Source organism: Mesoplodon densirostris, chromosome 18, assembly GCF_025265405.1.
Source record: "Mesoplodon densirostris isolate mMesDen1 chromosome 18, mMesDen1 primary haplotype, whole genome shotgun sequence".
Lineage (NCBI taxonomy): Eukaryota > Metazoa > Chordata > Mammalia > Artiodactyla > Ziphiidae > Mesoplodon > Mesoplodon densirostris.
The window spans coordinates 2,639,296-2,655,560 of record NC_082678.1 but is presented as its reverse complement, the minus strand read 5'-3'; the positions used below and the strand labels follow the sequence as shown (position 1 = coordinate 2,655,560).

The following is a 16,265-nucleotide window of genomic DNA, read 5'->3' as shown; positions in this document are numbered from 1 at the left end:
TGTAAGAAAGCCCAGGAACAGATTGGTATAAAATTCACAGTTGAGCTTCTTGTCTTGTGGCAACTAAGTATACTCTTAGTGGCACAGAGATAAAGTTAATCTTTTATTCCTGTGAGTCTGGTTTTTTTCCTCTGGGACTCGGGCCCCCAGGGCCTTTGTTCTTTAGTTTGCAAGGTTTGTTTACCCCAGATCGGTCTTTTCCCAAAATGGCTGTGCTCTTGTCTCCCTGTGTCATTTCCACTCACTCCCACAGACCCAGGAGAAGCTGGGTAATGCTGCAGCATGTACAGAAAAGGGTTTATGGAATGGTTTCTGATTTCTGTCATTCTGAGAAGTGGCTCTGCAGTCGGGTTCTGTTGCATTCACCCACAAACAACAGGTGAGGGTGTAGCTTTCAGCATGCGTTCACTTCACCTGACCCCACCGCACCAGATGACCCACGTGCCCCTGGAATGATGCAAGTCAGGATAGTGAGGCTTCCTGAAGACAGAGCTCTGACATCTACCCTTTCTTGCTCAGAGAGGAAGCTCAGAGACCTGGTGACCATTGCCACCAAAACTTTCCTCCGTCCCCACAAGCTCATGACCATGCTCCAGAGCATTCGTGAGTATTACCCAGACTTGACCGTGATCGTGGCTGATGACAGCAAGGAGCCCCTGAAAATTAATGACAGCCATGTGGAGTATTACACCATGCCTTATGGGAAGGTACGTCCCTCCCAGATGGGGAGACACCTGGTTCCCAGGACAAGAGGGCCCACCGTCAGGTTCTGCCCTGAATGGGGCTGCTTCAGTGGCCCTCCCAAGGCAGCAGGGTCCTGGCATGGGAGGGGTGTCCCCTTGCTGATTCCCAATTCACAGAGAAATCAGGCCACCCTCCCTTTTCTGCATTAACAGGGTGGTTAATCTGCCTCTCTTCACACTTGGTGTGGAAATTGATTGAGGGCCTTCTAAGTGAGTTGAGGTGTCTGACTGTCTAAGGTTTCCTGACATGCAGGTCCAACAGCAGAGAAACCTCTCATCCCTATAATTCCCCCCTCGCTGGAGTGTCTCTCTCCCCCATGCACCATCTTTCAAGCACACACAGGAGGAAGTGAATAGTGGATATTATACGTACCAGAGTGTCCCCCCCTCCAACACCGTCCAGGCTGCATGAGGGGAAAGGGCGGGAGAGCCACAGAGACTCTCTCGGGTGAAAGGGGACTTCCATTTGTCCATATTAGCCACAGGGCCAAGGAAGGACTTTCTGCCTTTGTCTCAGTCTTTGATCCAGAGAGTCCCTGTCCTTCTCCCAGTGTCTCTGAGACATGGACTCCCTTTAACCCCGAGGTTCTCAGCCACTGTTTGTGGTGCAGCCTGGTTGTTGGGAACTGAGAACGCTCCCAGGTGACGCTGATATGTAGCAGGGCAGGCAACCACCATCTAACCTCACTCTACTCACAGGGTTGGTTTGCTGGTAGGAACCTGGCCATATCTCAGGTCACCACCAAATACGTTCTCTGGGTGGACGATGACTTTCTCTTCAACGACAAGACCAAGATTGAGGTGCTGGTGGATGTCCTAGAGAAGACGGAACTGGACGTGGTAAGGGAGAGTTGCTGGTTCTACCCCATTGCAATCTGACAAGTGAGAGGGGAAGGGGAGGAGAAAGGAAGAGAGGAAAGTATTCAAAAGAAGAGGAGGGAAAGAGAGAAGGGAGGGCGGAAGGGGCGGGGGAGGGCCCGGTGCAGGAGGCGATGCAGCATTGCTCTGGGGTTGAGACCGTCACACGGGAAATCAGACACGCGAGTTCTGCTTCTGCGTCTGTTCTTACGTTTCTTTGAGCAAATTACACCAACACCCACGCGCAAAACTCACCGTTGTTCTGTTTTTAAAATGGTGTGTTTCTTACTTCTACCTTCCTCCCTGCAGTGGCCGGAGAAAGCGAGCGGGCCTCTGGCACTGTCACACACCATTACTAAAATGAAAATGGCACAAGGCTGTAAAAGCCTGTGTGGCCCTAAGGACATGAAAAAATAACAAAAACATCAAAAGTCAAGTCACATATAGAAAAGGGAAGAAAAAGGGGACAATAATTAATAATGCTGTGTTGTATTCTTGAAATTTGCAGAGATTACTAGGTAGAGGTGATGGATTTGTTAATTAGCTTGAGTATGGTGATCTTTTCACAATGTATACATATATCAAAATATCAAGCTTAAATATATACAATTTTAATATGTCAAAGATATCTCAATAAAGCTGTTAAAAAGAAAGAAAATGTATAAGAAGTAGCACAGTGACCACAGTTACTTCATACTCCAGATGGACAGTCCCCAAAGCATCTGGCTTGACTAAGATGTCTCTAGAGACCCAATCACAATAGCGTAAATGACATAGAAAGCGCAGTTCCCACCCGTGTAAGAATGCAAGCTGGCACTCGACTCTCCTTCCAGGGTCATCCTGGACCAGCTTCCTTCCCCATTGTCCATCTTGGTGGACCTCAGCTGCACGGTCGGAAGAAATGGGGAGAGGGGAAGTGTAGGACAAGAAGTTCTCTTTTAAGATTGAGATCTTTATAAAAGTTGCAGACATCTGTTCTGGATCACCTCCTTTCAGCCAGGACTTAGACACATGGTCAGACCTTGCAAGGGAAGTGGGAAAATCTCATCTTTAGTGGGGTAATTGGCTAGACTTTAATTTAATCCAGTTAAAACTCAAGAGGGTTCATTTACTAAGTGGGGAGGGAAGGAACAGGTGATGGCAGACAATCAGACTGCTGTGCCACCCTGGGTGATGATGATGGTTCAGGAATAGATATAATTGCTTGTCCTGTTTTGCTCGGGCTCCAACAGCTAGATGCATGCATCTCCCACGAGTGCAGGGACAGGCAGCCCAGACAGGTGAGCCGGGAGCAGAGAATGGAAGGAAGGCAGCTTGAGAATAACTACTGGCTGCAGGAAGTCCACACAGGGACCCCTGCACGAGCAGGCTGCCTCTTGCTTGCCTCTAAACACCACTCCTTGTACTGGAAGGGAGTGAGTCACCTTCTGGAAGGAGTGAGCTCGCTGGAGGGTAATCGGAGCAGAGATGTCTGCCCTTTGCACTTGGTGTAAGTGTAGTATGAAGGGTAGATAAAGGGTGTGATTCTTGTCATAACCGAGGTTCGGTCCAGTAAGGCTTCTTGACAGCGGCTACATGGATATTGAGTCTATTCTCTAATGTGGATTTCTCTGCCCACCGGCTAGGTAGGCGGCAGTGTGCTTGGAAACGTGTTCCAGTTTAAGCTCTTCCTGGAGCACAGTGAGAATGGGGACTGTCTCCACCGGCGATCAGGGTCTTTCCGGCCCCTGGACGGCTTCCCCAGCTGCGTGGTGACCAGTGGTGTTGTCAACTTCTTCCTGGCCCACACAGAGCGGCTCCAAAGAGTTGGCTTCGACCCCCGCCTCCAGCGAGTGGCTCACTCAGGTGGGGAGGCTGGAGAGTGAGGAAGGGAGCTGTGCTGTGGACTGTTCTCAGAAGCCCGTTTTTGCCCAAGGAGGGAGGGCCGTGTGCCACTGCTCAGGGGAGCTTGTCCTTTCTCCCCAAAATGGGGAGCTCACCCTTTCTCCCTAAAATGGAGACCTCGTGGTCTCTCTTGCCTCCCTCCACTCTCTCTGCCTTCTTGCCTCCCCCAGGCTGTTCTGCTTCTCCAAGACACCCTTCCCCTTCCTTTGCCTACAGCTCTGGCCCCTCCCTCTTTTCCCACCCGCTCCTTTGCCAGACATCCTGTCCTGTGTAACCGCAGCTGGTGACCTTCCCTCTCATTCCCCTCAGTCCTGGAGTCCACAGTTCCATCCAGTTGGAAGCCACTCTGTGTCTCTCTACCCATATCACTGTCTGTCCTTCCAACTCAGTAGCCTGGGCAGGTGGCTTCACAGGGGGGGAAGCTCCCCAGGGGTATAAATTATGTCCCCTCCCCCTGACTCTCCTCCCAGACCTGCAGCATGGCCCTGGGTCTCTGGCGGAAGCTCACATGTCCTTCTTGCACTTTCCCTCTCTTGGCAGAGTTCTTTATTGATGGGCTCGGGAGCCTGCTTGTGGGGTCCTGCTCAAATGTGATTATAGGTCACCAGCCCCGTTCTCCAGCGGCGGACCCAGAGCTGGCAGCCCTGGAGAGGAGCTACAACGTATACCGGACCGACACCGAAGCTCAGATCCAGTTCAAGTTGGCTCTCCACTACTTTAAGAACCATCTCCAATGTACCACATAAAGGTTGTCCGGGCACCGGAAAAGCGCTATGCTGACTGGTGGCAGGTATCTAAAACAGAGGAACTGGTGGATGGGCTATCAAAATTTGAACTCCAGATAAGACGGACAGGGCAGATGGGTCTGGCTCAGGTACTGGAAATATCAGTCAAAAGCTGTGGGTCATTAAAAATGGACCAATCACTGATCAGGGCAATGGAGACTGTATTCATTACTGTTTGTATGATGTCTTACCATTTATGAAACATTTGTACATATAGTATCTCACATTATCTCATTTCATCTCACACGAAAGAGTATATGATGGGTTGGTATCCTCAGTCAAAAAGATGGCTGCTGGGTCCTTGAGGGTTATTTGGTGGAAATTATATCACAGATCATCTCCAGCATCACTGTCTGTGGACAGTGCTTTGGAATGCTGCTAAGATTTGAGCAGCAAAGTGCTTAGGTAAAAGAAAAAGACACATTTTTAAATTTGTCAGATTCTTCCTCTCTGATAACATAAATAGCAATAGAGTCTTGCCCACTACCTAGTGTTTATTTTCTTGCCATTCAATTCATGGTTCCAAAAGTACTAGAGGGCCTCCCTGGTGGCGCAGTGGTTAAGAGTCCGCCTGCCGATGCAGGGGATACGGGTTCGTGCCCCGGTCTGGGAGGATCCCATATGCCGCGGAGCGGCTGGGCCCGTGAGCCATGGCCGCTGGGCCTGCGCATCCGGAGCCTGTGCTCCGCAACGGGAGAGGCCACAACAGTGAGAGGCCCACATACCGCAAAAAGAAAAAAAAAAAAAAAAAAAAAAAAAAAGTACTAGAAAATTAGTGTGCTGTTCACAACAATTGAACGTGTGGCTTAAGAACATTTAAAAATAGTAAACAAAGATCTCTGAACAACATACTATGATACATTTTGTTTTGTTTTTTTAATAGATCTTTATTGGAGTAAGATCTTACCTTAATTTTTTTTTTTTTTTTTTTTTTTTTTTTTGCGGTACGCGGGCCTCTCACTGTTGTGGCCTCTCCCATTGCGGAGCACAGGCTCCAGACGCGCAGACTCAGCGGCCATGGCTCACGGGCCCAGCCACTCCGCAGCATGTGGGATCTTCCCGGACCGGGACACGAACCCGTGTGCCCCGCGTCGGCAGGCAGACTCTCAACCACTGCGCCACCAGGGAAGCCCTACCTTAATTTTTAATGTAAAAGAGTCCTCAATGCCTCGTGCCAAAAATAAACATCCTAAATTGGATAGTTTAAAAAAATAAAAATAGAAGCAATTTTTTATTACTCTGATTTTTATACATGTAGTTCTAGATGTATCATGCTTGAAGTGTGATACCAATTCTTGTTTATTTATTTATTTATTTTTGGCTGCATTGGGTCTTAATTGCTGCGCGTGGGCTTTCTCTAGTTGTGGTGGGGGGGCGGGGCTGCTCTTCATTGCGGTGCACGCGCTTCTCATTGCAGTGGTTTCTCTTGTGGAGCACAGGTTCTAGGTGCGCGAGGTGAGAGCTCAGGGTCGGTAGTTGTGGCGCTTGGGCTTAGTTGCTCTGCGGCACGTGGGATCTTCCCGGACCAGGGCACGAACCCACGTCCCTTGCATTGGCAGGTGGATTCTTAACTGCTGTGCCACCAGGGAAGTTCCAATACCAATTCTTTTTTTTTTTTTTTTTTTTTTTTTTGTGGTACGCGGTCCTCTCACTGCTGTGGCCTCTCCCGCTGCGGAGCACAGGCTCCGGACGCACAGGCTCAGCGGCCACGGCTCACGGGCCCAGCCGCTCCGCAGCATGTGGGATCCTCCCGGACCGGGGCACGAACCCATGTCCCCTGCATCGGCAGGCGGACTCTCAACCACTGCGCCACCAGGGAAGCCCCAATACCAATTCTTTACACTGGGAATTAAGTGGTTATTGAATGCAAAAATTGTAATTATTTTTATAAAAATATTTAATGGCTTAAATTTTTAAAAATTAAAGTAACTACAAAAGGGACTTCCCTGGTGGTCCAGGGGTTAAGACTCCATGCTCCCAGTGAAGGGGGCCCAGGTTCAATCCCTGGTTGGGGCACTAAGATACCACATGCCTCAGGGCACGGCCAAAAAAGAAACCTTTTTTTTAAAAAAAGGGGGGATAATAAAATAACTACAAAAATCACAGCTTTACAATATTTTGGATTTTGCCTTTTTAAAGATATATTTGTCAAGGTAAGAGGATAGAACATTTATTTTAACAATTTGTTAAAATAGCTTTTAAATATTTAAATATATAAACATAGCTAAAATGTAAATTAAATATTTAGACAAATATTTAATTTGTCCCAGGCCTGGTTCCAAAAAAAAATGTCTGCCTTCCTGGTGAATTTCTTGCATTCTTGAGACAGGGAGATACAGGTGTGTGCTTTCATGGCAATTGTAGCATCCTAAAACATCCCCCAGCAGGGACTGTTGTGATGTGCTGTGTTTACCATCGGTAGGTTCCAGGAAAATCCTCTTCCCTGTCCCAAGAACTGGAAACTTCTACTCCAGCAGGGAGGAGTTCTTAAAATGGAGGGTGTTTGCCTAAACTGTGAGCCAGTTCTCCAAGAATTCTTCTCCAGGAATAGATCAACTACCCAGAGAGTGTGTGCCTCCATTCCCTAGTCCAAATATATTGGATTAAGAGAAGCTGTACCAAGAGCCAAGCAGATTGTCTCTCTTGGAATTTGAATTGGGCCTGAGAACATCCAGTGGGGCTCTGTGGGTGGCTGGATGGCAGGCGTCACACTCCGGAGCAGCGGGGCAGCCCCTTACGGTGCAGACCGGGGAGCAGAGAAAGCTAGTCTGCAGTGAGAAAAGAATCCGACATATGGACTTCCCTGGTGGCGCAGTGGTTGAGAATCTGCCTGCCAATGCAGGAGACACAGGTTCGAGCCCTGGTCTGGGAAGATCCCCACACGCCTCGGAGCAACTAGGCCCGTGAGCCACAACTACTGAGTCTGCGCGTCTGGAGCCTGTGCTCCTCAACAAGAGAGGCCGCGACAGTGAGAGGCCCGCGCACCACGATGAGGAGTGGTCCCTGCTCGCCGCAACTAGAGGAAGCCCTCGCACAGAAACGAAGACCCAACACGGCAAAAATAAATAAATAAATAAATTTATTAAAAAAATAAAAAAATAATTCGACATAAGCACAAAAAGGAGCTGAAATGAGAGACTCCTGGTGGCCTTCTGGATCTTTCCTGGGGTCTGGCTGTACTCCTTCCCTGGGGTTTTGTGAAACACTATACCCTTATAATTCTCCTTTTTTGCTTAATCGAATTTCAGTCGGCTCCTGTGACTTATAAGCAAAGTGTCCTAAATAATACAACCATTCTGTGTGTCTGTGTGTCTTCAAAACAGAAAGGCATAAATAAAAGGTTTTCTCTTTGGGTGGTTTGGAAGCAAAAATCAGATCACAGAAAATAACTGCCGCACAGGCCTCCCTCCAACCTTCAATTTCAGACACAACTGAGCAGCCTGGACCAAACCAATGACAAAGGTATCCTTCCAGGACAGTGAAGGGCCTCTGATACTTGCGGCTAAACTCCTAATTCCTGGACAACTTGGTGCAGATAATCGTATGGGCCTCCAGGGGGAGCTCAAGTCCACTCTCTCTGTTTCCCCTCTACTTAGTCCCACCCTCCTGCTCAGGAAAGGAAAATTCCTAAGACTTTCAGAAAGGAGGGATCCTATTGGCTACTGGGCTAGTGGCCTTTTTTTTTGCGTGCATGGGCGTGTCCATTTCCTGTGGCTGAAGTGGAAACGGGACTGGGGTCCGCCTCATTCTGGATAGTCTCTCCCTGACTCAGGAAGGTACCTCCCCAACTGTTGTTTGATTGTTGATAGACTAACAACATATACAAGCCACTACCAAGTGTACCTATGAGAATGCATTTGTCTGCAAGTACCAGAAACTTGACCCAAACTGTCTTAAACTGTCATATATAGGTTGAAGCCCAGAGGTAGGGCAGAGCACAGGTGTCCTATGACCGACAGGAATATGTATTAGGGATTCCAAGCCCACAGGTCTCTGCACCTGGCCTCTGCCTTGATGCTCTTCAAAACGGTCATCTAGGGGCCTCCCTGGTGGCGCAAGTGGTTGAGAGTGCGCCTGCCGATGCAGGGGACACGGGTTCGTGCCCCGGTCTGGGAGGATCCCATATGCCGCGGAGCGGCTGGGCCCGTGAGCCATGGCCGCTGAGCCTGCGCGTCCGGAGCCTGTGCTCCGCAACGGGGGAGGCCACAACAGTGAGAGGCCCGCATACCGCAAAAAAAAAAAAAAAAAAAAAAAAAAAAAACGGTCATCTAAGGTACAGAAAGACCATCTACAATTTGCTCTTTGCCCCCGGGTTTTTCCTCTTAATGGGTCGGAAATGTTTAAAGCATCGCAGTGTAGTCGGCTGGGCTTTGACTCAAACTGGTCTCCTGCGAAGTGTGCTGCTTCTGCCAGTGCGTTCTCTTGGGTTGGAGGTTTTAGCTTTTCTAGTCCTGCAAGCCTCCAAGTCATAGGACATCCAGTAAACCTGGATTGCAAGACACTCTTAGCAAAACCATATTACACCTGCTTTAAAACAGGCTGCCTCAGCCTAAAACTTCTCTCTCTCATAGGACCAACATGAAGACTAACACATGTCAACATCCTGATGTTTTCCTACCATTTCCCATTCTTGATATTCTACAGTCTTGATAGGCCCATAGTTTGTGTTTCAGACACCAGTAACAACTTCAGGATCACCAGCTTCCCAGCAAGTCTCTGCTCTCTACCCCATTTCTTCTGCTCAAACCTACATCTAATGACCCTCACAGTATTCATGTCTATATACGGCTCTTTTCCTTAATCCTTTGCCTGGATGCTCCAGCTACCTTTCTGCCCTTCAGCCTCCCTGCTCCAGTTTCAGACAACTCTCCCATATAACACCTACATCCCTCATAAGAACCTGCTGTATAAAAAATAAATAAATAAAATTTAAAAATTAAATAAATAAGTAAAACAGAAAAAAAAAACAAACCTACATCCCTCTTGAAATTTTACCAAGAGATTATCAAAGTTTTCATTGTATAACTGAGTAATCTGTATTAACTGCACAAGCCCCTCTTCTATCCTGTGTGCTTGGAAATATCCCAGATCTCTGCATGCAAGAACACAGAGGCATTAATCATAAAAGGAAAGAAAAAAGATAAATTTGACTTGATTGAAATTAAAACCTGCTAATCAAAAGACACTATTAAGAGAGTGAAGAGGGCTTCCCTAGTAGTGCAGTGATTGAGAGTCCGCCTGCCGATGTAGAGGACACGGGTTCACGCCCCAGTCCGGGAGGATCCCACGTGCCGCGGAGTGGCTGGGCCCCTGGGCCTGCACGTCCGAAGCCTGTGCTCTGCAAAGGGAGAGGCCGCAGCAGTGAGAGGCCCACGTACTGCAAAAAAAAAAAAAAAAAGAGAGTGAAGAAACTTCCCTGGTGGCACAGTGGTTAAGACTCTGCACTCCCAATGTAGGGGTCCCGGGTTTGATCCCTGGTCGGGGAACTAGATCCCGCATGTATGCCGCAACGAAGGAGCCCGCCTACCACAACTAAGACCCAGTACAACCAAATAAATAAATATACTTTTTTAAATTAGCAAAATTAAAAAAAAAAGAAAGTGAAAAGACAAGCCACAGACTGGAAGAAAATATCTGCAGTACAAATATTTGATAAAGGATCCATATATATAATTATCATATATATATCCATAATGGGTCCATATATATATATATAAGTATGTATAAATATATAATTCTTATAAATCAATAAGATAAAGACAGTTGTTTTTTTCTAAATGGGCAAAATACTTGAAGCTCTTAGAAAAGAAGATATTCAAATAGCTAGTGAGCATGTAAAAAAATACGTTCAACATCATTAACCATTAGGGAAGTGCAAATTAAAAGCAAAAGGAAACATTATTATACACTTCCTAGAATGGCTAAATTTAAACGACTAATAATACCACTTGTTAGCTAAGGTGTGAAGCAACTGGAACTCTCTCATACACTGCTGGTGGGAGTGTAAAATAGCACAAGCACTTTGGAAAGCTGTTTGGCAGTTCCTAATAAATGTAAATGTACACTTACCCTACGACCCAGCAATTCCATTCCTAGTCTTATACCCAAGACCAAAAAAGGTTTGTAAAGGAATTTTACTTATATTAGGCCCAAACTGGAAACAACCCAAATGTCCATCAACTGAAGAATGGACCAACAAATTGTGGTATATTCATACAGTGGAGTACTTCTCAGCAATGAAAAACATACTGCTGATATATAGTGACATGGATGAATCTCGAAAACATGTTTAGCAAAAGAAGCCACACGCAATAGATACTGCAAAACAGTATACATATACTGTAATAACAGGCAAAACTAATTTCTGGTGATAGAAACCAGAGTAGTGATTTCAGTAAAAACTGGAAGAAGGCACCAGGGAACTTTCTGGAGTGATGGAAATGCCCTATATCTTGATCTAGGTGATGATCACACAAGTGTACACATTTGTAAAAAATAATTGATTCCGTTAAGATTTGTGCATTTTCCTTAATGTAAATAATATCTCAAAATAAAATGCCTTTTAAAAAGTGAGGTATATTTCATATGTACTGTTATGGAACAATGCTCAAGATATGGTGCTAAATAAATAAAACCAGGTGCAGAACAATGTTTTGATATCTTTTTCTAGAAAAGAATTATGCATATGCATGTATATCTGTGTAAGAATGAAATATCTCTAGAAGGACCATATCAGAAGTTGCCTCTGAGATCAGAAAAAAATTTTAGTCAGGAAGTTTTATTTATCTGTGTTTTCCTTTTATACCTTTTGAATTTTGTATTATGCTCATGTATTATCCATTTAAATATTTTTAACATTTTAATTATGTTAAGTGCAAAAGCAGAACATAAAATTATATATACAGTGAGACTAAAAATGCATTTAAAAAAAGGAAATGAAATATCAAATGTAAAAGTGCTTGTTGGTATTGCAGTTATTTAAAAATCTTCCTTCTACTTTACTGTATTTTCTACATTTTCCATAAATGTTTTACCTTTGTAATCTGAAAAGATAATTGTTTTATTCTTTTTAAAATTTATTTATTTATTTTTGGCTGCCTTCCATCTTCATTGCAGTGGCTTCTCTTGTTGTGAAGCACGGGCTCCAGTAGTTGTGGCTCGCGGGCTCAGTAGTTGTGGCTCATGGGCTCTAAAGCACAGGCTCTGTAGTTGTGGCACACTGGCCTTGGTTGCTCTGCGGCACGTGTGCTTTTCCTGGACCAGGGATCGCACCTGTGTCCCCTGCATTGGCAGGCAGATTCTTAACCACTGTGCCACGAGGGAAGTCCCAAGATAGCTATTTAATTTAATTTATTTATTTTTTTTCCGGTACACGGGCCTCTCACTGTTGTGGCCTCTCCCATCGCGGAGCACGGGCTCCAGATGCACAGGCCCAGCGGCCACGGCTCACGGGCCCAGCCGCTCCGCGGCACGCAGGATCCCCCCGGACCGGGGCACGAACCCGCGTCGCCTGCACCGGCAGGCGGACCCTCAACCACTGCGCCACCAGGGAAGCCCCCCAAGATAGTTATTTTAAAAACAGAAAATGAAAACACTCAAGAAAAGGATAAAAGATGAATGCTGCTTTTTTTTGTTGTTCAAAAAAAGTAAGTGGCCTGGGAGGGATACATTAGGAGTTTGGGATTAACAGATATACACTACTATGTATAAAATAGATAAACAAGGACCTACTGTATAGCACAGGGAACTATATTCAATATCTTGTAATAACCTATAAGGGAAAAGAATCTGAAAAAGAATATATATATGTATATATTATATATAACTGATCACTTTGCTGTACACCTGAAACTAACACAACATTGTAAATCAACTATACTTCAATTTAAAAAAAAAAAAAACTAAGCAGTCAGATTTCCCCATCAGACCCTGGGGAATGCCAGGCCCAGAGCGGGGGCCTGGACTGGAGCGACTGGGTAGGGGCAAGCTGTCACCCTGCACAAAGTGGTGGCTTGCCTGGCAAAACCAGTGCTCCCAAGGCGAAGTAGGGACTTGTGGCAGATCTCACTTATTTTATTTTTTTTTTGCGGTACGTGGGCCTCTCACTGCTGTGGCCTCTCCCGTTGCGGAGCACAGGCTCCGGATGCACAGGCTCAGCGGCCATGGCTCACGGGCCCAGCCGCTCTGTGGCTATGTGGGATCTTCCCAGACCGGGGCACGAACCCGTGTCCCCTGCATCGGCAGGCGGACTCTCATCCACTGCGCCACCAGGGAAGCCCAGATCTCACTTAGCCTGAGTGGCGAGGACACAGAACAAGGCCCATTCTATCCCAGCTGTGAGCAGCCTAGCACGGATACAGGAAACTGTCTGAACACAGCCTTGAGAGTGAATATGAATACTTTCCATGTTGACTCCTCAAAGCATTATTGTCCCTACTCCATTGTCTATATATTTACAGGCTCATAAGAAACTTGGGAGAATATCTTTAAAGCCCCTAATCCTGGATTTCAGCCCTCTTTTCTTAACCCTTGGCCTCATTGTACTTTCTGGGGTACACTCTGTCCCAGTTCAGCCCTCAGCTAGGATGCCACAGCTGAAGCCACACTAACCCCACCTCCAGCAGAGCCCTGGACTCCCCCAGCTTCAGGAGCCACCTTGTGGAAGCTTGAGAGTCTGTTCTCAAAGACATCATGGGATGCCATCTTTGGGATGTCATGTGCAGTGGATTTATATTAAAAGAAACTAGTCACACCGGGGCAGGGAGATTACATATTGTCTCCGTTTTCTCTGTTATCATTAAATATGTATATATAGAATATGATGCTCTAAAGGGTCTCTGAACACAAAATTAGAATGTTGTTTCTTCCTCCTAAGTTCTCCTGTGCCCTCTAAGGGGGTTCAGGGAACATGTCTGTTAAGGCACTAGCCACACATAAAGATAAGCAAGTCCCAAAGAATTCACAGCCCAACCAAGGGGAAGAGAGAGGGAAGATGGGAGAGACTGAGCCGCAGAACACAATTTCTTATAATTCCAATGAGTCATGACAAAAGCAGTAAGGGAGGTGGTCCTTTTACGTTCCTTGAGGAATGAACAAGTGGAGGATTTCATTTGGGCTGGTAAGATTTTTTTCAAGCTGAGAAAGAAAGTGGAGGGAACTGCAAAGAAGAACCTGGGAGTGGAGTAGGGAGAGTGGGAATAGGAGGGCAGTCATTCCTTGTCCCGCACACCGGACAGAGAAACTGTCATACACTTTCAAAGGATATAATCATCACCCTTTAGTAGCTTTCTACAGTAGCTTTTGAAAACTTAATTTGATACCCTCTAGCCAGTACAGAACCCTTGTAAGAAGGAAATAGATGGGAAAGCCGAGGTCCAGAGCTGCTAAAGTCATTTGATGTTAAGTCAATTTGATATTAAGTCACTCCAGCCTTAAGAGAGGGACACCCTTATCTCATAGGAGCTGAAGGGGAATTTGGTTCATACTTCAAAATGGAGAATCATTAATGTTTCTTCTGACAATATACAATAATTATAAACGATTTTTTCAAGCAATACAAAAAAACAGGACTTCATAAGTGTACTCCCAGGAGATAAATGTCATCAACAGATCTTTTCGGATTTGGGCTAAGCAGGTTCTTGACTATATGCAACCGAAAGGGACACGGGGTACCTTACATAGAAAAGGAACTTATTAGGAGGACGTTATATAGTTCACAGCACCAGAGGGAAAGGAAACTCAGAAAGATGGGCAAGAATGAAGGGGAACCAGGCAACCAGGAACCCAGCCAAGGTCAGGGTCCTGGACAGTCTAGTTAGGATGACACTTCTGCTGCCAGACGACATGGCACGGCTGCCATCACTGCCCCTGAGACTCTGGATGGCACAGCCACCACCGGCAGCCACCTAAGTTCTAAAACGTTCCTGCTTCTGGATTCTAAATCCAACTGGCCAAGTTAAGGACACACATTTTCACTCTGGCTGCCAGAAGCCTGGAGAGTGAGCGTGTCTGCCTTGGGGCACAGCTCTGCTTTCACCCAGTCCCCTGCAATGTTGAGTCTCAAGAGACGGAGCCAGTCAGATGGCCGAGGACGAATAAATGGCAGATATTCATTACATGTGTATTCATTCAGCTTTTCTGTTTGTGTGTAAGTTGGATTTTGTTATACACACTAATTGGCAAGTCGATTTTTGTTTTGGTTTTGGTTTCTTTAGGACAGTATATCTTTTCATGCCAATACAATAAATTCCCCCCTAAATTCCTGCACGGTATTTATTGTATAGATATTGTCAGTATTTATTTAATCAAGTTTCACTCAATGGACATTTATTTTTATTCTTTACTATTAAAAACCACACGGCTGAGAACATCCTTGACCAATTGGCACTCGTCCTAGTAGTCCCTTAGGATAAATTTCCAAAAGTGCAATTGCTGAGCAAACGGCATATAAAATTTTATCTGTCGCCAGATTGACCTGAAGAAACATTATCCTTTTACACCTTCACTAAAACTTATGAGAAAGTCCAAAAGGGATTGTCTCTTTCACTGATCTGATTCTAATCTACACGTTAAAAGGAACCATGCCCCAAGTAGCGTTTAAAATAGGAGAGGGAAATGGAAGCGGAACTTTCTGTGCAGATTTCTCGGTGGCTCTAGCTACGTGGAACGCCAAGGAATCAGGTGGGGCGCACTTCCTAGCGGCGATTCGCGCTTGGGGCACCTGGGCCTTGAACGGCTGTCCCTCGACGTGCCAGTCAGCTTCCCTCCCCGCTCAGCCAAAATAACCTACCAGGGGTAGTCGCTGTGTAAATAAATAAACAAACAATACGAAGCCCAGGATGCGAGCGCCGAGCCTCCTGCTCGGGGTCTATGGGTCGGAGCCGGCCTTCTCCGGCCCAACATCGCGTGCCTAGCCCCGCTAAGGCCGACCCCGCCAGCCTGCCGCCCCCCCGGGCTTCCCCAAACCCGGTGAGGACCCCTGGAGGAGAGCAGGGAGAGAGGCAGCAAGAAATGACACCCTGGGGCCGGGATCGTATAGGACGCCGGGGACGCTGAAGCCCTCATTGCTCCGTTCCTGCCTGCCAGTTCGGCTTGGGGACAGAGCCCAGGACCCAGAGCCGGTAAACCCGGCATCCACTGCCGTTTTCGAAAGGCAGCCCGGCGCGCCAGCTATGTGGCTTCAGGAGGCTCTCGGCCGCCCAGAACACCGAGCAGGTCCCATGGTGTAATGGTTAGCACTCTGGACTTTGAATCCAGCGATCCGAGTTCAAATCTCGGTGGGACCTCTCGAAACCTTTTGGTTCTACAATTCCTGTTTTGGAGGCCCCTGGCGGCAGTGGCCATCTCAGGCTGTGCCGGCGTCCCACCCCGTGACCTACCTGACCGAGATTTAGGGTCCCTCCCTCTTTCTCAAGATGCTTTCATTTCACAGCCTGCCTGAAGGTCGCGGTGCGCATGCGCGAGACTCGGGGCGGAAAAGTAAGTGTCTGTGGGAGCTGGAGCGTGACTTTAGCTTTGCCGGGGACGCCCGAAGGTGCCCGAGGGATCCCGAGGATTCCGCTTCGGGCGGGGAACAGTGGCAGCCTTCTGGTCTAGGAAACGCCACCGCCACCCCCACCCCTGCCCCGCAAGCTGCGGGGAATGCTTCTCCCCATTGGCTAACATGCAGAAGGGCCAAACACTTCTGCTCTGGAAACCGCGAACGAAATGGCCCAACGGAGCCGAGGGGAGCGGGAGGGAATAACCGACTGCGGAGGAGGGCGTGTGTTTGGGGGGTCCGTCCGCCCGGAAGTCGGCCAGATACTGAGGTGTGTCTGTCTGGGTTGTCCGCTACTCGGGCAGTAGACTGCGAGGTTGTCTTTCAGTCGGAAAAAAAAATCCCTTAGTCAAGGAATCCACTCTTCAATCCGTTTCAGCCGCCCAGGGTATCTCTAGCGGCGGTTTCTCGCCGTATCGATGGGCTATTTCTCCCGAGCAGACGATAGGAATCTCTATG

General features: G+C 47.1%; 1 protein-coding gene and 1 non-coding gene across 2 annotated transcripts in view; both read left to right on the top strand.

The window, feature by feature from the left end:
- B4GALNT2 (beta-1,4-N-acetyl-galactosaminyltransferase 2) overlaps positions 1-4,231 on the top strand; it is a 38,806-nt gene extending 34,575 nt beyond the window's left edge. Inside the window, exons 8-11 of the mRNA XM_060081631.1 lie at positions 520-707; positions 1,443-1,583; positions 3,227-3,446; positions 4,026-4,231. Coding sequence (XP_059937614.1) covers positions 520-707; positions 1,443-1,583; positions 3,227-3,446; positions 4,026-4,231 — 755 coding nt within the window. The remainder of the gene's footprint in view (positions 1-519; positions 708-1,442; positions 1,584-3,226; positions 3,447-4,025) is intronic.
- Positions 4,232-15,483: 11,252 nt separating this feature from the next.
- On the top strand, positions 15,484-15,555 carry TRNAQ-UUG (transfer RNA glutamine (anticodon UUG)). The gene has a single exon. It is a non-coding gene; the product is annotated as a tRNA-Gln (tRNA).
- The last annotated feature ends 710 nt before the right edge of the window (positions 15,556-16,265 follow it).